This window comes from Podarcis liolepis (assembly GCF_965112155.1).
Source record: "Podarcis liolepis genome assembly, chromosome: 7".
NCBI classification, from domain to species: domain Eukaryota; kingdom Metazoa; phylum Chordata; class Lepidosauria; order Squamata; family Lacertidae; genus Podarcis; species Podarcis liolepis.
Genome location: NC_139561.1, coordinates 62461360 through 62487526, shown reverse-complemented (window position 1 = coordinate 62487526; position 26167 = coordinate 62461360). Strand labels below are relative to the sequence as shown.

The 26167-nt window shown below is 42.8% G+C and overlaps 1 protein-coding gene across 4 annotated transcripts in view; it reads left to right on the top strand.

The window, feature by feature from the left end:
- Window positions 1–26167, top strand: part of CSMD2 (CUB and Sushi multiple domains 2) — a 495517-nt gene that overhangs the window by 117332 nt on the left and 352018 nt on the right. For all 4 annotated transcript variants that reach the window (XM_083511538.1, XM_083511534.1, XM_083511540.1 and 1 more), the window contains exon 4: window positions 24461–24655. In XM_083511538.1, coding sequence (XP_083367664.1) covers window positions 24461–24655 — 195 coding nt within the window. The remainder of the gene's footprint in view (window positions 1–24460; window positions 24656–26167) is intronic.

Genomic DNA, 26167 nt, shown 5'->3' with positions numbered 1-26167 from the left:
GGAAAATGCAGCCGCAGAAAATCCACTTCTGCCAGCTGATTTGGATCTAAGCTGCTTGTAAAACATCTCATCTCAATCCGCTCAAATCCGCCTGGCCCCTGACTGGTACTTTTCTCTCCTCTTCTTCACCTGGTGGTGTTTCTTTCCGTTTTCATGATTAAACTGTCAACCACTCCAGCAGAGCCTGACTGTAAAGGAGCCATGAACTTCAAAGCAGTTTGTCCAATATGCGCTTTCCTAGCCAAAGGATTAGATATAGTTTCATTTTGCAGTCCTTTCAGCTGGTTTGATATGTTAGTAAAACAAAATAAGGAGGGTGGGGCGGGAAATCATTCCCTATCATGTTTCCTCTGCAGTGTATGATGTGGGGAATCTCTCATCTTCCCCTGAAGAGGCGGGTCTAAATTTGCATGGGATGACCATGGTTTCATGTTCTAATGTTACCATGGAACCCCTACATCAATGGTAGCCAATGTGGTGCCCTTCAGATGTTGCTGGACTGCAACTCCTATAATCTAGCTGGACCTGCTGAAGAGTTGATGTCCACCAAAATCTAGAGGGCAGCACATTGTCTACCTCTGCCCTCTGCAATTAAGTGCCCAAACCAATACAGGCCAGCCCCTCTGGACATATAAGAACCCAAGTTGATGACAATAAAAGGAATCAGATTGTACCTGGGACCAAAGTCTTATTGTGGCATCAAGAGGTGGGACAAGGAAAGTAAAGAAAGCTGCACAGGGTGAGGCAATACAGTTCTATGATGCTTATGGCTTTTTTCAGTTGGGCCATTTATAAATAGAAGGGAATGAAAGCCACACTATTGGATGATGGTGGTGGAATCACATGCATTCGGGCAAAAATCTACATTGTATTCCTTTTGGAAAAAATAACGTTGGAGGATGGCAGCTACTGAGGGTGACTGCAGAGTGAATCCATCTTAATTCAAATTAAATGACTTTAATTAACATAATCTCTACTTCCAGAAGCAAGTTTGTGCACCACATGTTTATCTGTGTGTGTCTGATTATGCTGTATTTCACCTTGAACAAAATTTTATTAAGAATTGCAGGACGATTAGCCGTACTCAGTTTAAGATAAAGTCTGGGCCAAAGGAATTGTGGTGAAGGTGGGAAGAGAGTGGGAGAATCTTTTATTCATCCAGACTGTGTTTTACATATCCTACATACTAATAGTAAACTTGTTCTCCAAAAGCTGTCTTTATGTAGTCATATTATGTAGCCAATCAGACACCACCCACACTTATGAGAGAAGTATCAGAACACTTGAGGAAATCCCAAGATTTGCAGAAGAAAGAAACTCTACACACACCAGTCCAATGAAGACTCAGCATGCTCAGTGGCCACTCACACACTCGGCAGTTTTAAAACCCAAATACAATGGGTCACTGCCAAGCACACAGAAATAAGATACACTCCAAATATCTGAAAGAACAATGGACTCATGCTCCACCCCCACTGGATCACCTAATACTCCTCTCCCATTTCTCACCTGAGAATGACCCCAATCTATACCATAGCAGGCTCACACCCCGGAGGGCATTGAACTACTTCCAGGTATGGAATCATAACATACATGGTACCACATAACCCCAGCACCTGTTAAAGGTCAACCAGTCAATCATCTGTTGAACTTAGGTAGTTGAGGGCCTCACTTTTTTGAGCATAACTGGAGTGGCAGTTGCTTGAGGAGTAATTCCCCCCCCCCATATACTCAGCAAACAAAGCTTAATGGATCCCAAAATTCACCTGTAGTAGATATTGGTGGACCAGAGGGAGAGGTGCACATTATGACCAGTAAATGAGGTGGTGTGAGCCTATCTAGAGCTCACATCCAACTGAAATATGACCTGTGAAATATTGGAATGAATTTTATAATTGTTAGGGAAACCAGAGTGTCACATAGCTCAGTGTTGTTGTTGTTTGAAACTGTGTTCTAGAGGACTCTGGGGCTCCTTGAAAGCTTTACAAGGGTTTTTCAGTTATGGAATCAGAAACTGTATTTTTTTTAAAAAAATCATCTAGTTAATCATTGACATTTCTAACCAGTGTACATAAAGATTACAGAAAGCATACAGTAGGTAAAAACAGTTGGAATTCATAAGGAAAATAGAAAACTTCCTTAAAATATCTGCTAAAATAGATAGGTCTTTGTCAAGATACTGAAATTCAACAGAGAGCGGGTTTGTCTGATCTCAGCCAGGAGGAAGTTTCAAAGAATTGGGACCATAATACTGAATGCACAGCTCCTGGTAGATACAAGTCATGCATTTGAGGCATAGGTGACCACTAACAGCGACTCCCCCAAATATCTCAGTAATTAGACAGAGATACAAGGAATCAGGCAGTCCTTTAAGGTATCCTGGACTCAAGTTGTTAAGGGGCATTGCAAATTGATATGAGAACCTTGAACTTGACCTGGTGTCATATGGGCAGTCAGTGCAAGCCTTTCAGCACTGGAGTTAAGTGCTGGTATCAGAAGCTGCATTGTACCCAGCCTCCTTGTCTCGCTCATTATTTACACTGACTGGCAGGGGCTTTCTGAGATTTCAGACAGGTCTTCTTCCCCAGTCCTACCTGGAGATGCCAGGGATTGAGTCTGGGACTTTTTGTGTGCAGGGCATGTGATCTACAATTGAACCATGGCCATGATCCTTTCAGTGGCAGATCTGCCATTTATAAATGCAAGAAAGTTGAGATAGCTCTATGTTGTGTTATTCTAGATCATGTAAAGTGATGCCCAGTGGGTCTCAGCAACAAACAGCATAAACTGGGCACACAACCTAAAATGGATGTCTCAGTTGGCCACTGCGAGTACAGAATGCTGGTCTAAATGGGCTTTTGGTCTGATCTAACAGGATGCTTCATGGTCTACTTCTTATATATTTTATTAAAGAGATTACTTGTATGATGAGTTTAAATGTAGAGTTTGTGGTCAGCATCTCCTAAGAGCTTTGGACAGGCATAATATATCTGTGTTCTGTGCATCCTGATAATAGCCCCCCCCTTAAGTACACAAATGCAATGCTGGATCAACCCCTCTAGTCCAGCATTCAGTGCAAGAATAACAACAACCAGTATTTAGTCCACCATAGTTTGACCACAACCCACATCATGCCAACCCATACCCTGGAGCGTGCTCCCATATCTTCTCAGCACGGTGCTTTCTGTGGCAGATGTTGTGGGAGGAAGTGGACAACAGAGCATGTCTGGTGAAAAAGAGTGTTTGACTAGGGTTCAAGTTTCCACTCAGGCATGAAGCTCACTAGATGACCTTGGGACAGTCATCATCCGTCAGCCTAGCTCAATGCAATTGTTGTGCTGTGAGGATAAAATGGGGAGTGGGGAAGCAATGTACACTCCCTTGAGCTCCTGGGATGTAAATGTATTAATAATAATTGTGGAAAATGCTCCTTTCTAGTACTTAGTGGCCAATGTGCTTCTTGGGTACCTCAGCTAGCACAATTAGAACCACAGAAACATGGAATTGCAGACTTGGAAGGCGCCCAAAGAGTCATATAGTCCAGTTCTCTGCAGCTGTGAGTTTGTGGCATGCCTAGACAAGGCAGTGAGACCCAGCAGCCTAGAGTTTGCAATTAAATATGTTCTGGGTCTGTTTTCTTTCTAGAATGTACATTGCATAAGTTTTATGGAATAAATAAGTAAAGTTGGTCCTACTCAGAGTAGACACATTAAACATAAAGGATGCGACTAGCTTAGGCCCAGTTATTTTAATAGGCAGGACCCAACTGGATACAACCCAGAAAAACAACTTCCGAATTCAACTCTGAGCAACATTGACTGTGATCCAGCTCTCAGAATCTGAAAGGGGCGGGGGGGTGGGGAGCTGTGTGACTGCTTTCATGTTGGTGGGCATGGGAAGAGGCTGTCGGAAAAGGTTCCTTCCCCTCCTTCCTTCTTTTGTGTGAGAAATTGCAAGATGTTTTGAAAACAAATACACACACTTACGGTCTCAGGTTCAAACCTTAAAAGCATTAATTATCTTTTCTTAAAGGTAATTTCATCCTTCCAGTGCCAGTAAGCACAATAAATAACATAACAATGTTAGGACCAGAAAAAGCAGAGAAAAGAACAGTCTTCTTCAGCAGCAGGAGCCGAGACTCACGGGGAAGTGGTGTGTGTGTGTGTGTGTGTGTGTGTGTGTGTGTGTGTGTGAAGCTGCTGCTTTTTCATGTGCATATGCCAATAACCATTGTAAAACAATCAAACCCTTAAAGCAGTTTACAAAAAAGGTAAAGCAACAAAATAACCAATGATAGTTAATAATAATTCGAGACTTTCGAGAAGTTAAAATAACAATAGGCTAAAAAGAGATTAAAACTTTCTAATGTTGGATACACCCCTCTGTGTTTGAAACTCTTAATTAATTTTTATTTGTTAATTTTTGGTTTTCGTCTACTCAGTTTATTGTTGCACAACAACTCTGTGAGGTAGTTTAGACTGTGAGACAGTGACTGGGCCAAGATTGTTCAGTGCCTGATTTGACTTTCCAGGATAGAGCTGTTCTCTAAACAAAGATGGCCACTGCCAGACTGCAGAAGATGAGAAGGCTATTAGCTGGCAAGTATTTTGGGGAAAGCTTGTGTGTGTGTATGTGTGTGTGTGTGTGTGTGTGAAAGTGACAGCACCTGGACCACTTAGAGAGGTCTTGATCACTAAGTAAGAAACTGAACATTTCATATACCAATGAAGCATTTGAGGTAAGATAATAATCAGGACATGGGTGGCGCTGTGGTCTAAACCACAGAGCCTAGAGCTTGCCAATCAGAAGGTTGGCGGTTCGAATCCCTGCGTCGGGGTGAGCTCCCGTTGCTCGGTCCCTGCTCCTGCCAACCTAGCCATTCGAAAGCACATCAAAATGCAAGTAGATAAATAGGTGCCGCTCTGGTGGGAAGGTAAACGGCATTTCCGTTCACTACTCTGGTTCTCCAGAAGCGGTTTAGTCATGCTGGCCACATGACCCGGAAGCTGTGCACCAGCTCCCTTGGCCAGTAAAACATGACGAGCGCCGCAACCCCAGAGTCGGTCACGACTGGACCTAATGGTCAGGGGTCCCTTTACCTTTAATAAGCAGGAAATGCTTACAATAGTAATGAGACTGTTTGCTATGGTGGTCAGCGTTTTTGTATTCTCCATTCTCCAAATGCACTGCGACTTTTGACATGATGTTTATATAAATATGTTTTGTTCCATAATTTGAGACTCAGTGGTAGGTATTTGTCCCAAACCTGCCAGAGAGCTTCATGGTTGAACATGAAGCTGAACTTGAATTTGTCTTGTCTGAATCTGCACTCTTTTCAGCTTGAGCAAATCTTTATTATCATTATCATCATCAATATTATCTACTATATATTTTGGAAAGTTGTTCCTGTCCTCTTTCTTTGCAATTCTTTTTAATTGATTTTTCACATTTTAACTAATTATACAAATGTTTCTGTCTGTTCTCTATGCATTTGGACACCTCTTGTTAGCAAATTTGCGTGATGGATCCTGAGATTTGTTTGCTCACTGGGTGGGGAAGAAGGGGGAAGGGGTTGGGTTAGGATTTCCCCCCTGTGAACTATCTGAATTTTGCACTCCTATGTTATCTTTCACGTTGTATCTTTCACATGGTTTTTCAACTGCTTTTGTTCTATGTTGGAGAATAAGATGTCCTTTGAGCCATCTCTATTGCTGTTGTCGAAATGGGAATAAATACAACCTTCTTCCCAGGCTTGTTATGTGAAAGGTTATGAGGAGCTTTTGTAGGTGGGCAGACCAGAATTCAACATTGTGTGCAATTAGTCCCACATCACCAAGGCAGTTTCAGCAGCCTGCCCTCCAAGCAGAATGTTATATATTTCTATTTGATATTCTATCGTCTCTTTTTCGTGCCTTTTTTCCTTCAATGGAAGTGATGCATGCGTGTGCGTATATAATACAGAAAGTTGCTTTGTTTACAGTGGCTGCTTTTAACATTAGGGGTGACTTTGTTAAAGACCACACGGCTGTGGGGATTTGGGTAAGTGGATTTTTTTTTTGAATGGTGGCTTCATTCATTCATTCATTTATAAAACATATTTATATGCCTCTATTTATTTAAAGAAACAGAATGGTTTAGAACAATTGTACACAAAACCGTCAAAGCATTAAAAACAGTAAAATCAAAAATCTGATAACTATTGTGGAAAGATTTACTGTCAGCGAAAGCCTGATGGAATAGAAAAGTTTACAGCAGCCGTTTAAAAGTCAAAACAGAAGGTGCATGCTGAGTCTCTATTGGAATAGTATTCCAGAGGCTTGGGCTGATGACCCTCCGTTTCTTGTTGTTGTCAAATGAATCTTGCCAACGTAGGGAATGACTAACGATGTTCCTGCAAATGATCTCAGTGATCGAGTTCAGGCAGTCCCTGAGGTACCCTGTACCCAAGTTGTCCATGGCTTTGTAAATTAATGCCAGGACCTTGAGCCTTTGCAATAATGGACAGTTGTGTAAAGAATACATGTCCACAGAAAGCGAGATGTGCATATATATATATATTTGTCCTCATCCCACATATGGCTGCCTACTGAGGGCATGAGACACCTCCTGCTGCTGCAGTTTGGAGCTTTTTTTACCAGATTAAGCTGTGACACCTTCTGGATAGAGGGGATCTGGCCATCATTATCCCTGCACAAGTAACCTTGAGGCCGTTTATCTGCTCGTAATTTCACTGGTGGTTTTTTTTTGTAAATATTTTTATTGATTTTCAAAAGTACAAGAAAACAAGCAAGACTTGAGTAATATCAGTCAACGTTCAACAAGGTTAGCGTATGCTGAGCGAAATACAGATATAGTACTGTTTAAAGTTTAAGAAATGAACCAAGTTGCTCAAGTTTTTTGGACATATCTGTTCCATGATATAGAACGCAACATTGGTGGGAAAGCATTAGTTCCACGCCAAATTATGTAGCTGAGAAAGGGAGCAAGCCCCATTGAATCTGTCATGTTTTGAAATATCTTTGACTACCCATTGGTGTTCCATCAAGCGTTCAGATAGCCCTATCTCCCTTAAAATCCACATAAAACAGGATGGAATGGATTTATGATGGGGTGTGTGGAGAGGCTGATCTGTCCATCCCAAGTGTTGTCCACATGCTTTCAGTGTGGCTTTCCAACCATGAAGGCTAGAAACTTATTATTTTTTAGAAATGAGAGAATACAGATTCTCATGAAGTCAAATTCTGTAATCTTTGCTTCAGTGGAATTGTGACACCCATGTGCCCCCTCCCCTTTCTATTAAACCAGCTGAAATTTTAATAAGATGGGGAAAGAAGGTCAAAGAATCCATACACTCAATTCAGAATAATATTGTCCTCAGGCTCAGAAATCAGACGAGATAAAGAAAATCTTTATTAAAAAGGGGGAGGGGGTATTTTCACAGTAATTTCATCTTCTTGTCATTGTTGTATAAACAGCTCCATCCTTTCCTTAACACAAAAGATCTTCGTGTTTTGTTTTGTTATGCCTTGGGGAACAGCAAATGGATTTTCCTTGTATTTTAGTGCTGACAAAGATTAATTGGATAAAAATAAAACACACACTGATGGGTGCACAAATGCATATATTTGTAGGTCCTCAGATATATAAATCTGCACAATCTTATCATGAACCCTAATTTCCATTTTCTCATGTACAACATGATTGACCAAGATTTGCCACCACTAAGTTGCTGATTCTTATTGACTGAAAGTGCTGGTTTTTGTTTTGTTTTTTAAATTCCACATCATCAATGTGTTGGATTTGTTTAGCTTGCACCCATCTTTGTGGGCTAGCTATCTTGGTGCTTGACTTATGAGAAGAGGTAGGGAAAGTCTTAATACAACTCACCCCCCGCCCCCTCATTCCATTAAGGATTCCTAAAGTAGTGGTTTCTGCATTGCCAAATAAGAAGAAAAGGCACCACACACAAAAATGCCGAAGGAAGATTTGTTTCCACAAAGATAAACACAGATTTAGAAATAAGTACTGTAATTGAAACAGAAATGCAGCACATCTCACCATAGTGACCTTTTGAACATAGGTTTGCAAGTTATTTTAGTTAATGGCTTTGCCTTTAAGGTCAATTCACCATGTCCTCCCATCCCCAGGGCATCTGTAATGGTGCTCAGGAAGCAACATAATGGTGATGCTTTGTTTCGGTGGAAGTGCAGGAGCAAACAAGGAACTGGGTGTGTGAGTTGACAGCGCAGAAAGGTGCAACCACTGGAACTGGAATTAAGAGTCCCATAAAGGGAAGCCATCATTCAGTTTTGGGGCCCAGTCATGTGAAACACTTTGGAGTCAATTGGACCATTCAAGGGCAGTAAAATAATATGCTTGATGGCAGTTTGCAAGTAATTGAGCCTTAAATCAGATTTGTTTTCTTTCTCCTTGTCTTCTGGTCTTTCTTTCTCTATGTTGAAATGCTTCTGATGATGAAAATCATTTAAACTGTAAACACAAGAAATTTTCCTGGTGCAAAGTTGGCAACATCCCTAGCTAGGAGCTATTTCTATGTGTGTCTTCCTTTCTTGGAAACATTTATGCTAGTGCTGAATACGATATCCTGCAGCAGTAGGTTCCACTGTCCAATTTTTTGAGTTACAAAGGAAGGATTAATTGCATCTCAGAAACACATATATTTGAAAATTAAATGGGCACCATGGATTGATTTTTGTATTGGACATTTCTCCTTCTTCTGACTTTGTTGGGTTTGGTAAATATCTTTCTGTCTCTGTGGCAAATTGTATGTTTAGTCATCTGTTAAGTGCTCCCTTTTGACACAAAAGTTGATGTCTGTAATCATGGTGAACTTGGTGAACAGCCATGCCTAGAATTTTTTCTTTTCCTTATGTTTCTTTTCAAATATTGTGCTGTGAGTTTCATAGGTTATTTACAAGTTGTACTAGCCTTGGAATCTGAACAAATCCTAATGAGCCTTGAGCAAAATCTCAGTTTGAATCTCAGAATCTCGGATCTTGCTGTTAACTCAGGGCTTAACACGTTTAACTTTCTTCTGTGCTTTCCAGGCATGGTCCACACTTTAAAGCTCTGTGTCCAAGCACTCCCCCCCCCCTTTTGCTCCACAGCTTTCCCTTAGAAAACCCACTTTGAATCAAAGGAAGTGGTGATACATGGAAAATGCCAATGCCTGTGGGTTTTCACAGGGAAAGCTCCGGGGTGCAAAAAAGAACACTTGGACAGAGCTTTAAAGCTTGGATCTGTGCCTGGAAAGTGTGGGGCAAAAGGTAAATGTGGATAAGCCCTCGATCTGTCCATAGCCAGCTTATATAAAACAGCCTTAGTCACAAACCACTGTGATTCTACCACTCCACAGGAAGAGCATCTGAGCAACTCTCCCACGTTTCGGTGGATGATGTTTCTAAAACATCATGGGGAGATATATTGCAGCAGTGACAACAGAAGGTGGCCTTGGGCTATAGCTCTTGCCCTGGAGAAATGTCCATCAAAATGGAACAGGAGGATGATAGATAGATAGCAGAAGTGCATAGCAAGCATCATTAGGTACACATTTTGGGCTATTGTGGTTCAGCTAATCTTCCAGATTCCTTTTCTAGCATACAGCCTACTGCTGACTTGTTGATTTAAGACTATATGCTTTTTCCAAGAGAGAAGCTTAGGCAGTTTATTTAGAAGTATGAGCATGTTCCTGGTCCGTTCTTTTGTACCTTCTCTGCGTGCCACAAGGAATATCTGGGCAGGGTATAAATAATATATTATTATTATTATTATTATTATTATTATTATTATTATTATTATTATTGTTATTATTGGAAGATTTTCATTTTTGAAATGAATGGTCTGCTCAGAACCCTTTGCATTAATATGTACATTGGAATTTCACTGTCCACCAGATTGAAGATAGGTTATAATGGAATTTAAGTATATCAAAATATACTGTACATCTAAAATATATCTTTTTTCTGAGAGAGAGACAGCTCATATTTAAATAAACATCTTAAGAGGGATCCTTTTTTTAAAAAAAATGCAGATTAATGCATCAGTGGAGTGGAATGATGGCTAAAAATATGTGCGAGTGCCATGGCCACTGGAACATTGTGTGCCTACCGTGGGTCACAGGGGAGGGGTTTTGGGGTAGTTTTGCATAATGGCATTATAATGTTGCTTTACAAACCTATGGTGTGACTACATTTGGAATACAGTGTACTATTACAGTTGGTGCACCTCCAAAATGGCTATGTAGAGTTGGAAAATGTGCAGAAAAAGCAAGCAAAATGACCAAGCAACTCTCCTATGACAACACCTGGAGCTAAAAGGCGAGTAAGTGAGGACACAGAAGCATAAAATTGTAAGGTTGGAAGGGACCTCAAGAGTCATGTAGTCCAACCCTCTGCAGTGCTTGAGTCACAGCTAAAGAATCCCCCACAGATGGTCACCCAACCTATGTTTTAAAACCTCAAATGAAGAAGAGCCCACCATCTTCTATTAGATCATATCTTCACATGTGATGGGGATGTCATAGGGTTCAAGAGTTTGGGAATTTGTTTTTGTCTTTTGTCAATGAGCAACATTAGATAATGCTCCAAGACCTAGGAATGGGTTTTTGCCTATTTCTGGGGGAGGGTGTGGAATATAAAATGCTTTATGGAGCAGGGCTGAGCAAGAGATATCAAAAGTGCTGTAAGAATTTGCATTAGCGCAATCAAGCCTGAAGAAGGAAAGTGGGGGGTGGAGAGGTTAGAGAAGAGTTAATCAGCTCAGTTCTATTCCGGGTTGAGCTGCAGCCTCTTTCTTCCCACCCTGATACGTACAATTCTCTTTTAAAGGCCTTTAAGTGGAGAAGATGCTCTGTTTCCATGACAATGTTTATGAAATAGCCTTTCTATTTTCCCCCCACCTCCCTCATTTCTACCCCCTCCCCTCTTTTTGCAACAATTCCATGTGGCTTTCTTCTTTTTTGGAATGCCAGCAATGCCCTTGGCTGTGGAACACTACTGAAGGGCCCTCGGGAGCTCCTCTTGAAACTGAGTAGGGTACGACAATGCGTAGATATTGGGGAAACTAGTGCCAGCTTAGATAATTGATTTACTTTCCACATGTCTCTCTCCTTTAAGAACACAAGAAAGGCCCTCCTGGAGCAGGCCATGGCCCATCGTTCAGCATCCTATTCTTCACAGTGGCCAGCCAGATGCCTGTGGGAAGCCCCAAAGCAGAACTTGAGTGAAACATGTGCGATTCCCAGCAACAGACGTTGAAAGGCACAATGCCTTTGACAGCGGGAGTAGAACATAATAAGAGTCATGTTGGATCAGACCTCCTTACCAGGGACTTCTGAGTTCAGCTGAAGGGAGCTATGATTTCTTTGCCATCTCTGAAACCTAAGATTGGGGCTAGAAGCATATTTATCTCTTTATTTAATTGATTTCTACCCTACCATTCTGTTTATAGAATCTATAAAGTGCCTTGCAACAAAACTGCAAAACAATATATGTCCATCCATATGAAGAAGAAGAAGAAGAGTTTGGATTTGATATCCCACCTTTCACTCCCCTTCAGGAGTCTCAAAGCGGCTAACATTCTCCTTTCCCTTCCTCCCCCACAACAAACACTCTGTGAGGTGAGTGGGGCTGAGAGACTTCAAAGAAGTGTGACTGGCCCAAGGTCACCCAGCAGCTGCAGGTGGAGGAGTGGAGACGCAAACCCGGTTACCCAGATTACGTGACTACCGCTCTTAACCACTACACCACACTGGCTCTCAGTGTGAGAGCATAGGAAACTGCCTTTTACCAAGTCAGACCATTGGTCCATGTAGCACAGTGTTATCAGCACTGACTGGCAGGGACTGTAGGGTTTCAAGCAGGGATCTCCTAGTTGGAAATGTTGGACATTGAACCTGGGACTTTATTTATGCAATGGAGGTGCTTTACCACTGACCTATGGCCCTTCCATTTATCCATGCACTCTAAAAACCAAGCATGTGATGAAACCAACAACTCAAAGGTGGCATAAAAGCATGATGCCAATAAAAACTGAAGCGATGCTTAGTAGGATAGGACAGTCCTGGAGTGATGCCTGAAGGTGTCTGCTGAACTGCCTAAGGGATGTACAGTCTCCACAGTAGCCATCCCTTACAAACTTCTCACAGAAAAGGGTCTTCACTGCACATCTTAAATAATGGACAAGTTAATATGATGGTCCTGTAAGTCTGTGGTCAAAGGCCATTTAGGACTATTTAGGTAAGATCCAGCACCTTGAATTATGCAGCTAATGTGGTATGTCCATCTCTGGTCTGTCTATGCGTGAAGAGACTTTGAACATGGATTGTTTCAGGTAGCTCAATAAGCTACACCTGAGTCTCAGGCCAAGCAGGTCCCACTTGAAGCCTCAAGAGTCCCTAACAACATGGAGCCTGGAGACTGCCCCCTCCTCTTGCTCTCCACCCCACCCCACTCCTCTGACCACCTTTGGCATGTAGGCCCCCATGAATAACCCTAGTAATGAGATGCAGAGGCCTTAGGCATGTTTTTATGGCACAGTTATGCCATTTCAGCTTTGTTTGCAGTACAGCATAATAGGATTTCTTCTTGAACTTCATACTCTCCTATTTGATGATCGTTTATGACTGCATATTATGTCATCAATCTCCCAGACTCCGTGAGAAAACGCCATAATCATTACAACAATGCAATGGTCTGGCGGCCCATTCAGGGGAAATTTATGTGACCTTTTTGCATTGTAGCATAAGCTGACTTGAACTATGAGCTCAGCATTTCTGGTGCGCCTTATTAATGAGCCTCTAAGAGAGAACCCACAACACGCACAAACCCTTCCATACAAACACACACTTTTCCGTTGGTGCTTGCAGGCTCCCTGCTGCAAGGTTTTGGTTCATGGACTGGAAATGTCAAAAAGGTCATGTTTTCTATTATAGTCTGATCAAATGCTGTCTGAGATTCCACAATAATAACCTTGTGAGGGTTGCCTCCTTTGTATACCCCACTCAGACAAATGAGGCTTACTTGAGACCATGTTTTGGAGCGGGCAAATGCTGCAATAGTGTGATGCTGGAAGTGGTGGGGCATGATGCAGCCAAAGTTAAGGACTTCACTTCCACTCCACACCCCCAGCAAGGGGGATTTAAGCATGTTCTTAATTTCCCCACTGAAATCAACGTGACTCCAAAGTGCTTGGCTGGTTCATACCCATAATGTATGAGTATACAATGTATAATGTATAAATGAAATTCCCACCTGGAAAACATGCAGATTAGTTCATATGCATATGATATGCAAGTGAATATGTACATTTCAGACTCAGATAGTATGCTTTATATTACTTTGGAGACTTAAGATGTGATCCAAGCCCACCTTGCACTGGATTGTGGGGGGTTTGGATGGAGTGGAAGCACCCCCCCCCCCGCTTGCTTCAGCTGGCTGAGCTAGGCATTCTGAGGGTGGCGGGTCTGCTGGGTTCTGAGCCACTATCGCAACTGGCACCTGCCAGCATAAGGCCTGAAACTGGCTCAATCACTGCACCAGCCTGGAGCTGGCATGGAGACCAGGACCAATCTCCCTGCCCCTGCTGAGCTTCCACTGCTGCTGCCATGAGTGACCTGTCTACCGATGCAACAGGGCTGCAGTGCCCTGCAAGAGCCCCCACCGCAGCTGCAACAGAGTGTTTTGGACTGATCTGTTAAGCTGAGAAAGTGAGATGCTGGCTGAGGGTATGTTTACATCCAGCTCAGTGAATCCCATGATGAGTGTCCCAAGAGAAGTTGCATTATGTGCCTTGAAAAAACCTCTAAGGCATCATATTGTATGTCTGCTTGAGCAGGGAGGCACTGTGCAGTGTTCCTCTCCCCTTTTCTGTCACTATTTGGGGATGGTGACCACACAGGGATTCATTAACAGTAAGAGCTGTTCGACAGTGGAATTTGCTGCCAAGGAGTGTGGTGGAGTCTCCTTCTTTGGAGGTCTTTAAGCAGAGGCTTGACAACCATATGTCAGGAGTGCTCTAGTGGTGTTTCTTGCGTGGCAGGGGGTTGGACTCGATGGCCCTTGTGGTCTTTTCCAACTCTATGATTCTATGATTTAGTCAGCCTGAATTGCAGTTTACACTTCTCAGGAATGACTGAAAGCACCACCATTTCCCACAAAGCCCAATTCCAACATTGAGCTCTAAATAACCACATAAAGGAATGTTGGGAGGCACACCTGGAGAATGTAGTCGCAAGGAAGATGGCTGCCCATTATTTGGGGAGCTGCTGATTCAAAAAATATTTGTGTAACATTTCACATGTGAGAGTAACATGTGCCTCCCATTTTAACCAGTGTGGTGGGGGGAACCCAAGGAACAAAAAAGTATACTGAAACACTGGTCTAAATGATCAGAACTGATTGGTGAGTTATCTCTGTGCAGCACATAATGTTGAAAAGGTACTGATGTTTCCAAAGGAAATATGTGGAGGTGGTAAGGAATTTATCTGTGCTCCAGTCATACTTCCATTTTCAGATGTTGCGCATGAAGTAGGGCCTTCTCGGTGGTTGCACCACAACTGTGGAACACTCTCCCCAGAGAGGCTTACCAAGCAAGGTACTTCACCAGATAGCATCTGATGACATTGCAAGGCTCTTCTATTCACGGGAGGCCATTATAAATTATTTTTGAAGGGTAGTTTTTACAATCTGCTTTCACTGTTTTTTTCCCATAGTTGGTTCATCTAACGGTTAATTTAAAAACGGTTAATTTTCCTTCTAGCCATCTAAATATCTTGGGCCCGGGATGCCTTTACCCTACCCTCTTGCCATCTCACAGCTTTTACCTTTTGAGAGAGAAATGGAAGAGGGGAAATCCACATAGCAAATTACATCTTCACTCAGTTTGATGAATGCTCCCAGCCATGTTCTTGGCAAGATGTTTTGTTCTTCCTAGCCAAGCAGTAGCAAGGGAAGGTCAGTGAGACTGCAAAGTTTTCTGACTCCCATAAAGTTGTAAGCTTCTGAGTATTTTCATGATCAACAAACAAAACCTCTTGGACAAAGGAGGAATCTCCGGCATATTATATACAGTGTAGATCAACACTGGCCCCCAGTGTTTGGATGAAATAATTTCAGATCTGAACCTCTGTCTCCCTGTCTTCCCCCTGCTGGCAAATCAAGGTGTAAAATGTTCTGATAACGTCCGATAGCTAGACTCTTAGAAGGCAATGTTTGTTGACCCATGCGGCTATTTGCTTGCCATGATGCTAGCCCATTTGGGGGCAAATATGGAGGTTCTGGCTCAGGAAATATAACTGAGAAAAGCAAGTTTAGTGGTTCTTTCTCAGGAAAATCATCTGAAGATTTTAAAGAAACCTAAGAATTTGATGAGCAAAATTTCTCAGGAAAATTTACTTTTGCCAAAAAAGAGGATTTTCATCAGTATAGGACAAAAAAAAATGCTTATGGTAATTAATATGTATAGACACATATTTAGTAGCAATTAGTGTAATTTAAATAGAAACACAGTACATCTCACTCCAGTGGCGAAGACACCAGGTGGCTTGTGTGGCTGCAGGTGCTGCTAGCCATTATTGGGTGACTCCTGTTTCTTTCTTTTGATGGTTCTTTACCTTTAAACGAGCTTTGGACTGGACAGCCCACAAATAGAGGACACCTTTAAATAGCAAGCTATCCTCTGAAATCTCACGAGTAAATACAGGCCCAGGGCAGGCATTCACAATAGACCATCCCAGGCTGCTGGGACCCTGCCATCTGCCTGTAGATGCCGAGTTCTGCCTGGGAGGAATTCCTCTGAGCTCAAGTTTATTTAAACATCCTGAAGTTTCTGTCTGCCTGTCACTGTGTTTGTTAAGAAGGAACATCTGTGCTGCAGTGGCAACTACCAGGGTCCTAGACTGCAGGAACATCCCTAGTCCCTTCCAAGCATTCAGGTTCTCTGTGGTAAAGACCTTGGTGGCCTGGTGTGTGTGTGTGTGTGTGTTACTCTTAATGGAGAGTAAACATCTTGAATCTAAAGGTATCCTGGAGGTCATGACCATGGACTAGAAGGAAGGAAGGCTATTTCTGTGAGAAATCATTGTGGCGGCAGTTCTAAATACATGCATTAGGGAGTAGGGATGTAAGAAGGCATTGCCTTCCATCCCCCGCAGTATTTGTTGCACGCAGCACTATTTCCATTCCATTGCAGTTCATCTTCTGCCAAAATTTACAATATTCGCCTGGCTGTCTGCTCTGGAGAAATTACATAACTTAGGTAAGTTACCTAATTACGTTATGTATGTTGGCATTGTCTTACTCCACCGCATTGATTTCAGTGCAAAGGTAACACAATGCAAATGCAGAAAAGGTAATCAGTTGCATATTATCTGAAAAATGAAAGCAGCCATGAATACTGATGATTTGGGCTGGAACGAATAAGCGAACACTAGTAATTTCTGCTCCTGTTTCTGTTTTTGTTGGAATTTTCTGACATCTCAATTAGCGAGTAATCCCCATCAAATGCAGTAGGGCTGTGTTCCAAGTAACCATGCCTAGGATTTTGTTCGATTTGTACTTTCAATTTCCTCTCCTGTGCTGGTAGATTCCAGAAGTGGAAAATTGGAAAAAGTGGTTTTTTTCCACATACCCCCCCTCCCTCCCCATATCTACAAGATGGATGATGTCGCATTCAAAACCATTACATTTGAGGGTGGGGGTGGAGAGAGAGGGAGAGGGGGGGAAGTATCTTTCTGGTTGTTGTTTTTAGTGAACAAAGAAATAGAGAAGAGCGAGAAAATAGTTTCCATTTAGCTTTAGCTTTCTTGGCCATACTGGAAATGAATCATGACATAAAAGGGGGATAAAATGAAATGAAAAAAGATACCATTTATTTCCTCTTCTCTAGAGCTCGCCGGACACTTATTCTGAAGGTTAAAAAACTTTGCTTTGGCACTGAAACACATCACATGAAGATCGAGATAAAAGGCTCTCAAACAGCCACAGCCTTACTTAGCCAAGAATTATGGCCACAGATTGGGGAAAACAAATTTATCTGCCGACAAAGCTAGTATGGCTTAAGTGTTTTTAGAGGTGGTAGCTTTTTTGTACAGAGGTCATCGTAGATGAATGGCCATGCATGTTGTTTGCATGCAGAAAGCTCTGGGGTCAATGATAGGCACCTCCCATTAAAGATTTTCACAACCACTTTGCATAGGAGTAGGTGGAGGAATAACACTTGCAAAGGAAGGCTCTATCCATCCTACCCTTCAATATCAAGATGCTCAGCTTCCAAATGCATATCCATTTGTGTGTATTACTCAGGAAACCTGTAAGGTTTTGGCATAAGGTTGCCTATTCTTTAGGTGCTGGAGAACCAGTGTACTCACAGTGACAGTTGTTGGGGGACCAATGATCTGACTTTCCCTCAAGCCCAAATGTCCTCCCCCAAGTATTTATGATTTAGAGCACCTTTATCCCATGCTTTAGCCAAAAAGGTTCCCGCCAGAGCATCTTGCAAACATCAGTAATAAGAATGTTATTTCTTATTTAGGCTTACAGTCTTGAAGACATGACACACAAGGGGGAAAGGGTGGGGAGGGAGAAGGCAAGGAGGCAAGTGAGCTCAGGCAACTCTTCTTGTAACAACCAACTTGGAACCCAGGGCATCTGATGGAATGGCTCCTTCTAGGTGGCAGCTCATGGAGGACTAAAGACAGCTAGTCTCTCAGCAGTAGGGATAGGATAGCCTTTCCTCTCCCCTTCCTCTCTGTTCTGCAGCCTCGTTATCATACATATATATTACATATTGCATTTTATATCTGGTTCAGCAAAAAACAAACAAACAAACAAACAAAAAACCCTGAAAAAATGGGTCTTGCTATATAAATTGTCCTATTTGGTATCACACCCACCATTAATAAGAATGCATCTTTCTCTAGAGAATCAGACCAGTTTTTTTGTTTTGTTTTTACTTAATAATTATTAAAACATTGCACTTTTTAAAGGGCAAAAGTGTTGAAAGATTCTCCTCTCCCTCTCTTGGCATACAGATTTTATGTTCTCCAAACAACCTGGCTTTCCTTTCCTTTTTGGTCTGGGTGGGGAGTTGAAGAAGACTGTTAAAGCAGCAAATAACATTCCTTTCCTTATATGCATAAGTCCTTGGTTTTTTCCTTTGAATTATTATTAATTATTATTAAAGGGTGCTTTTCAGTTAATCTGATGTTTCAGTATTTTGACCTGACCTAAGTCCTTAACTGTGAGGGTACGTTGAATGAATGAATGAATTTCAGGAAGCTTCATCCACCCCCGCTCTTCGAAAGTGAATTGGCTGATGACTGAGGAAGTTGTGTGGGAACCTTATTTCCTAAAGGCAAAGGATGTTTCTCTCATTGATAAAGCTTCAAGGTTGGAGCCACAATGGTGTTTAAAATATAGCTGTCATAGGCTGCCACAAGTAATTCAGGCAATAAAGTATTTCTTTTATCCATGTAAATAAGGCAATAGGCAAGGCTGAGAAATGGATATCTATGTGCAAGCTGTGCAGAAGAGGATGGAGACAGAACTGTAGATTGATCTGGAGAGAAACTGGGGAAGACATTTAATCGGAATGGTAAATGAGCAGGGGGTAGGTTTCTCCCACTGAAAATTATCTGAGATGGTGCCGTTCTTGCCAGATTTGTTTATGTGAGAAACACAGGAGGAAGCATCTTTCTCAACTTTGTAAGAAAATCAGTTTCAAGCTTCTAGTATCAAAAATGGACAGGCATATGTGCCCTTTGGGCTGCTTCTGGATGGAGTTTGGATTCCACCTGGCAGCCACCATTCCACCTGCTGTGGCAGAGGGAGAGGTGAAAAAACAGGACTCCCCTCCATAAGCTCGGAAGGCACCCTGAATAGCCATCCTGCTAGAAAGTTTTCTTGTTCCTGTTTGCCTTTCTCCTCTCCGTTCCCTGTTTATATGTGAACATGAGGTCTTTGTCATTTGGGGGGGGGCAAGCAGAGGAGAAATAAATAATATGTCCCAAAGCGTAGGTGGTGCCAAACTAAAAGATCAATTTCTTACAAGTGTGGAACAAATATTATGTGGCACCTGTAACAGTTTGATCGAAGCAGTGAATTGGGCTAAAGATGGGGTAAGGCATCTTTACACATAAACTGGCTCCAAGCTCTTGGGGACTTTATACACTAATAATAACACCTTGAACTTGGCCTGGGAGAAAATCAACAAGCTGTCCTGGTGTCTGAGCAGAGCTGTTATATGCTGACAAGGTCTCGTTCCTCTCAGCAGTTGTGGCCATTCAGACATTACAGAGGCAGGTGTATAACCATTTTCATCTTTCCCCATCTTTTTTTAAACATCCAAAGTGGTCCTTCCCCCCCCCCCTCCAACTGTTCTAGGAGACATCACTGAGCAAATAACTGCACGTATACCCCTTTGCTCCCTGCTTTTAAAACATTCAGCAAATCTTTTGACAACTCCCAAAGGTTTTCTTCTTTTCTACATCCATTAATTTGATGCATCAGGCAGAGAACTGGATTTTTATTTGCGAGCCAATAAACAGGGCTTTTATGCAGCTGTATCTATCTTTGTCTTTTGCCTGCCTTGGCTTCCATATAATTACGGGAAGGGAGACTCTTTGGTTGGTTGTTAGCAGAAAAGCTTTTATGGAGGGGGACCTGTTTCCAAAGGCTGTAGAGGAATTGGAAATTGGCTGGATCCAAAGGCTTGATGTTATTATTACACTGCACAGCATCTGATGTAATAAATAATATCTATGCCTTAATCTCAGCAGCAGCTGAAAAGGGGACAGCTCTGACAATCAGGCAAACGTAAGCAATAATATTAGTTCAGAGGACATTTGTGGTGGTGGAATTTTTATGTATTTAAGTTTATATGCTGCTGTATCCCAGGAACTCTTGGTGTGATTTACACTGCATTATAAAACATGAAAATATACTGTTCCTTGGCCCGAAAGCTCACCATCACTGAGTGAGCATGTAGAATTATGAAAGCAGGGAAGGAAAGAACAGGGGAGAGAGGATGGGCATGCACAAAGGGCCCTTTTCATGTGCTCAGAACAAGAGCATGCAGAGTTACATTTTTGCATGTGCTCCAGGCAAGGCACATGCAGGAACACAGGAAGCTGCCTTATACCAAGTTAGACCCTTGATCTATCTATCTCAGCATTGTCTACATTGACTGGCAGTGGCTCTCCAGGGTTTCAGATAGGGGGCATCCCCAGTCCTCCCTGGAGATGTTGGGGATTGAACCTGGGACCTTCTGAATACAAAGCAGATGCTCTACCACTGAGCCATGGTCCTTCATGTAAAAGAAGACCCTTCAAGGAAAGCACCTTTCCCACTGCCTTCTCTCTCTTATCCTGCCCACTTCCTGGGTATGTTTCTGGATCTGTGAAGGCAGATGTGATGGCAAGCACACATGCAGTGTGGATTGAACAGGGCCCCATTTGAACACACCTCAACAAAAGTATGAACCAGGGTGGAGATTTTTGTGGAAGTTCCTGTACGATTTCCCATGGCATCCCCATTCCCCTGTCACTCAGCACTGTTTTCATGTGAGTCGCTTCTTCTGAATAGGCCTACAATGGAACTGAGAGTTCTAATCTGAGGTGGCCATAGTGAAAACTGAAGGAAAGACATATTCACTTCATTAATCCAGAGCAGTTCTTCTCTGGCTTTGCTGCTGGCAGATGCCCTCAAAAAATGTGGCTCTCAAAAGAAAAATGGTCAACACCTGCTGTAAGCACATTCCTAGGGACAGGGAAGGGTCAGCAAGGGTTAATTCCAATTTGTCTATAATCCAGAGGTGGACAGTTCATGGCCTTCCAAATTTTATTGGAACATTGACTGTGTTGGTTGAGACTGATGGGAGTTGGGGTACCACAACATCCCAAGGACCACAGAAGACCCCACCTGCTTAACCTAAAGGAAAGATATACTGAGTATAACCATCATGGGATACAGGACTAAACCTAACGGCCTAAGACTGGGTCCTAGCCTAATGAGCTAGCCAGAAGTGGTCTATGAACCCTGGAGTAGTATCAGCACCTGTGATTGGCAGACAATATAAAATCCCAGGATTGGCTATGCTTGCTGTAAATAAGAGGAACATGGTCTTCTGACCTGGTCAACTGAACAGAACTTTCTGTCTTCTGGGTCTCAGACTCCTGCATAAGCCAAGGTTCTCAGTTAGGGAATACACTTACTAGGCTAGGATATATCTGTCTGCAGCCCCAGCCCTGCCCATAGCCAGCTTACACTGATGTGCATTTTACAACGTTGTAATGTGCACCCAAGCCCTCAGGATGTGCATGTTGTCTAGAAGTGAATATCACATTTGCTAAAAGAGGCAAATGAGGCGGAATTTGTAAACGAGATTCTAGTTTTCCAAATATTATGTGTAAAGAAGCAAGCAGCCTCAACCTGCGTCTTATCTTAACAGTTCATTAAGTAAAGAGCAGAGAGTGTTCAGTGGTGACCTTTTTTAAGAAAAAAAGAAGATAGATTTTTACTTGGAGTGACGTTTCGGTCATTAATTTCAAACGAAGAAGGCTCAAAAGCCGGGAACAGGTTCAATTTTTGTTGCTGCTGTTTTAAAAATGACATCAATGATATAATTAAATTGGGTACTGGAGTGTCAGTGCAGAAAATGAAGTGCTCATTTTGTGCTGCTCCTCAAACCATTTGTTCATTTTAAATGGTGCCCCTATTTGTGGGAGCACTGGAGGATTCTTGCCTCATTTCCCACGTGATGGGGTGCCACAGTAATGCAGTCATTCTTGGTGGTATCTCTGTGTCATGAACTGGCAGAACTACAGGGAGGAGGAAGAGAATCCCAGTGAGGGGTGTAGCTGGGACTGGGACATACAGGGGCAAGCAGGGGAAGGAGAGGTTGGTGTAGGAAGTACTCATAGGGTGACAGAACTAGAGCAGCAGGACCAATCACCAGAGTCAAAGGGGAACATCTCAATGAACATGGCTGGTGCTAATGTATAGGAAGCAATGGGCTGGGCATTCCAGGAGGCTAAGGCAGGCAAGGGCCCACAACCCAGCTCAGTAGCTGGCCAGGTGGGTCTCGCTAGCTCTGGGAGGAGGAGTATGATTTCTCAGCTGAAGTAGGCTTGGAACTGATGAAGGTCACCTGCCTCATCAAGTCCAGGTGCTGCAGTCAGCATGCAAAGTATAGAAGGGCAGCAGAGCTGTGTCTACTCAGTTACCCATGTTGATGGACCTTAGCTTTGATGCTCCAGGATCTCTGTGGGACTGTGGTTCAGTTTGGGCTTTGGATGTGTGGCTTGACCCTGGACTGGGGGCTTGACATACTGACTTGCTGCCAGGTAGGCCAGGGGTTCAGGACACTCTAGTGAGCATCCGTCTGTCTCTGCAGACAGTGGAGGAGTGTGCCTTTGGGGGTGAAGTCAAACCACCAGAGTCTCACAGTGCCTGCTGTGTCTGTAGAGACTGAGGAGCACATTTAAACAATTGGGCTATTAAAGGACGTTGAGCAGAGGTGCAGTTAACCACAACAGCATCATTGGGTGTTTGGGAATTGCCCCGCAGAACTGCTTCCAGGGCTGGTGGAACCCATTGTGGATGACTGCCCCACCCCTATTTCTTATTTTGTTTAGCCCATCACTATGAACTGTGCCAAGCAATTGGATTTAGCCATGCCGCAACTAAATGTCATCCTGGGGCATTCTGAGACATTTATAGACACAGCCACCCTCTGCATGATCACTGCAGTCAGGTGGTCCCATTGGGACCCACTGGTTAGGGGCCAACAAGATGACACTTCTTCCATACCTTCTTTAGATCTGGAGCTGGCCCTGATAGCTTCACACATTCAGACTTAAAAGGCGTATTTACTTATGACATTTTGATTCAATGTTTCCTCTAAAATGCTCTGGGCAGAGTACACTTTTATTTTCATAATGACCCTGGGAGTTAAGCCAGGTTGAGAGACGGTGGCCTGCTGAAGGTCATCTAGTGAACTTTTTCTTGGCTGAGCAGGAATTTGAATCTAGGCCTCCTCCCTAGTTCAGCTCTCTTAACAGGATCACCACACTTTCTAGGTGGTGGACTCTTCTTCCTGAGAGGTTTCTAAGCAGAGGTTGGATGGCCATGTGTCATATATGATCTAGTTGAGGTTCCCGCATTGCAGGTGGTTGGACTAGTCAGACATGGCGAAACTTGGCCCTCCAGATGTTTTGGAACTACAGTTCCCATCATCCCTGACCACTGATCCTATTAGCTATGGATGATGGGAGTTGTAGTCCCAAAATATCTGGAAGGCCAGGTTTGGCCATGCCTGGACTAGATGATGCTTGGGAACCCTTCCAACTCGACAATTCTATGATTTTGACCATGTGTACAGCCTAGTCAGCAAACTGGACCACACTGAAGGAAAGGTTATGTATAGTGGGGCCCCATTCCACTACAGAGGGCTGTCTTCATGGAAGTGCTGTTGCCACAGGAATTTATTCATCTATCTTGCTCCTGAGTTAGCAGCTAAGTACTCCTCGAGGAACTAGAGACTTTCAGCTGTTAATCCCTAGAAGAGATCTAAGTTGTTTGTATAATATCTCCTATAAAAATGTGTTTTCTATTCATTTATCTTAAAAATCTAATTCTGTGTTCTGTGCTGCTGAAGTGACATTGAAAACTGTGCAAAACATTGCTGTTGGATACTGTAGAAGATTAACAGTGACAATTAAAAATATGGGTATGCAGGGGGGCAGGGGAAGGAAACTAAATTAATTTGCCTGCAGCCAGCAGCAGAAACTTTCCCGAAGATCTAGGTTTATACCCACATACAGTGGTTGCTAAATCTAAACTCGCTTCCAGTGGAAACGCATTTCAAATTATAGCTGCTGCCAGAGAAAAGGTATCTGTGGGGTTTGATGTAATTTGCAAGACAAGGGCAAGTTATAGTTTGAAGGATTGGATGTCACTATGGTTTGTCATAAAGCAGGAAATAAGCAATTAAGCAAAACAAGATGAGGATAAGGTAGAGCACATACGGACAGGTTTTGTTCCCATTGATTTGGTGTTGCCTGTCTTGATCCTTGAAGGCTGAGACATGAAGTGTGAACTGTGGGGATAGCACCCCTGTATTCATTTCCACCAATTCCCTGGGCCCGGAGCAAGGAGCTATTACAGCTTATCAAGGAAGAAGTTGTCATGTCACGATTCCCATTGTTTGATGCTTTGCATGGCCTGACCTGAAAGGTCTGGAAGAGGAAGACAAGACACTGCTCCTGTACTCTGAGTCTTTTCAGTGATGTGGAATAATGGGAAGGCAAGCGAGAGGGTGGTGGAAGAGGGCAGAGCAGTAAATGAAGCCTGTGTTTGCAGAAGGGACTGAACATTTGATTGATTATAGCTTGGTGCTTTTGACTAACCAAGTGTCATTCCTTCTTCTCCTGCTCTGCACTCAGTTCTGCCAAGTCACACATGTGGAAATCCAGGAAGGCTGCAGAATGGAATCCAGCAGGGGACGACGTTCAGTGTTGGCGACAAAGTGCGTTACAGCTGTAACCCGGGCTTCTTTCTGGAGGGTCATGCACTGCTCACTTGTCACTCCAGTTCAGAAAACACTGCCTCCTGGGACTTCCCTCTGCCCTTCTGTCGAGGTAGGTGTGCTTCTCCTCCATTTATTCTGGGGAAGGGATGGTGTGTTAAATTCAGTTCTCCATACAGTGGTGCCCCGCAAGACGAATGCCTCGCAAGATGGAAAACCTGCTAGATGAAAGGGTTTTCCGTTTTTGAGCTGCTTCGCAAGACGAATTTCCCTATGGGCTTGCTTCGCAAGACGAAAACGTCTTGCGAGTGTTCCGATTTTTTTCCGCTCCCCCCCTTTTTCTAAGCTGCTAAGCCGCTAATAGCCTTTTAGCCGCTAAGCCGCTAAGCCTTTAATAGCCACTAAACCGCTAATACTGCTAATCCACTAAGCTGCTATTAGGGTTGCTTCGCAAGACAAAAAAACCGCTAGACGAAGAGACTCGCAGAACGGATTATTTTTGTCTTGCAAGGCACCACTGTATTTCCACATCAGGTTTTTTTTCCTTTCATGAAAATTGGTCAGCATGTTTGTTTGAATTGCTCCTAAAATGCACACTTTTGTTGCAATTTTGTCTAATATACACACCTCTGCAAGTAATTTCCCAGAATGCTTTTTATGCACACTTCACATAGCACATGCATTCTCATATGCATTACATGGCTGGAGAATTGCATTGCAAAATTCAGAGAAGTGAGAATTTTGAAGGATGATTAAATTTCAGTCTGCATATTGTTTTTGGAAATTGTGAATTATGTAGATTCATCTTTAAAGGCAAACTGGGTCATCCCCCCCCCCCCCGCCAATCACTATTGTTGGGTCATTCCAATGTCTAGGTCCAGACTAACACTGTGGACATTTTGAAGTTGTTCTGTAGGGAGGAGACAATACTCAGACTGCATTTTAATGGGATGTTTGGTTTTTGGTGTGGGGGGAGAATCTGTGTCATTCAGTCCAAATTCTGCACCAAGCAAAGCTGAATTGTGAGGCCTGCATGTATAAACTAAGCAGGGAATATTTGAGTATTTTATTATGTATAATTTATTATGTTTCTGCTGAGTGGGGGGAGGAAGTGAAGTCCTCCTTATTAAAACCACTAGAAATGCTAATATCCAGTCATCTTACTTGCTTCCACAACTTCAGCTGACACTGGGCACGTAAATATAATTTGGTACCCATAATGGCATGAAACTTGGTTTTAAGTAAAAGGGAGAATGCATAAGAACCTAAATACTACATTTTGCATTTTCCCCCATGCACTTCCACAGAATTGTGACATAAAAATAGTCCGCTTATACTATGGAATGTATAAGGAGGGTTGGGGGGTATGTCTATTTTCATTTCTTTTATGCATCTATAGAAAAGCTGTGGGTACAACCATTTGAGAAGAATATTGATAAGCTGAAAGGTGTGCAGAGGAGGGCGCCCAATATGATGAAGGGTCTGGAAGCCAAGCCTTATGAGGAATGGTTGAGGGAGTTGGGTATGTTTAGCCTGGAGAAGAAAAGACAGAGGTGATATGATAGCCATCTTCAAATATCTCAAAGGCTGAACTAGATGACACTTTGGGGTCCCTTCCAACTCT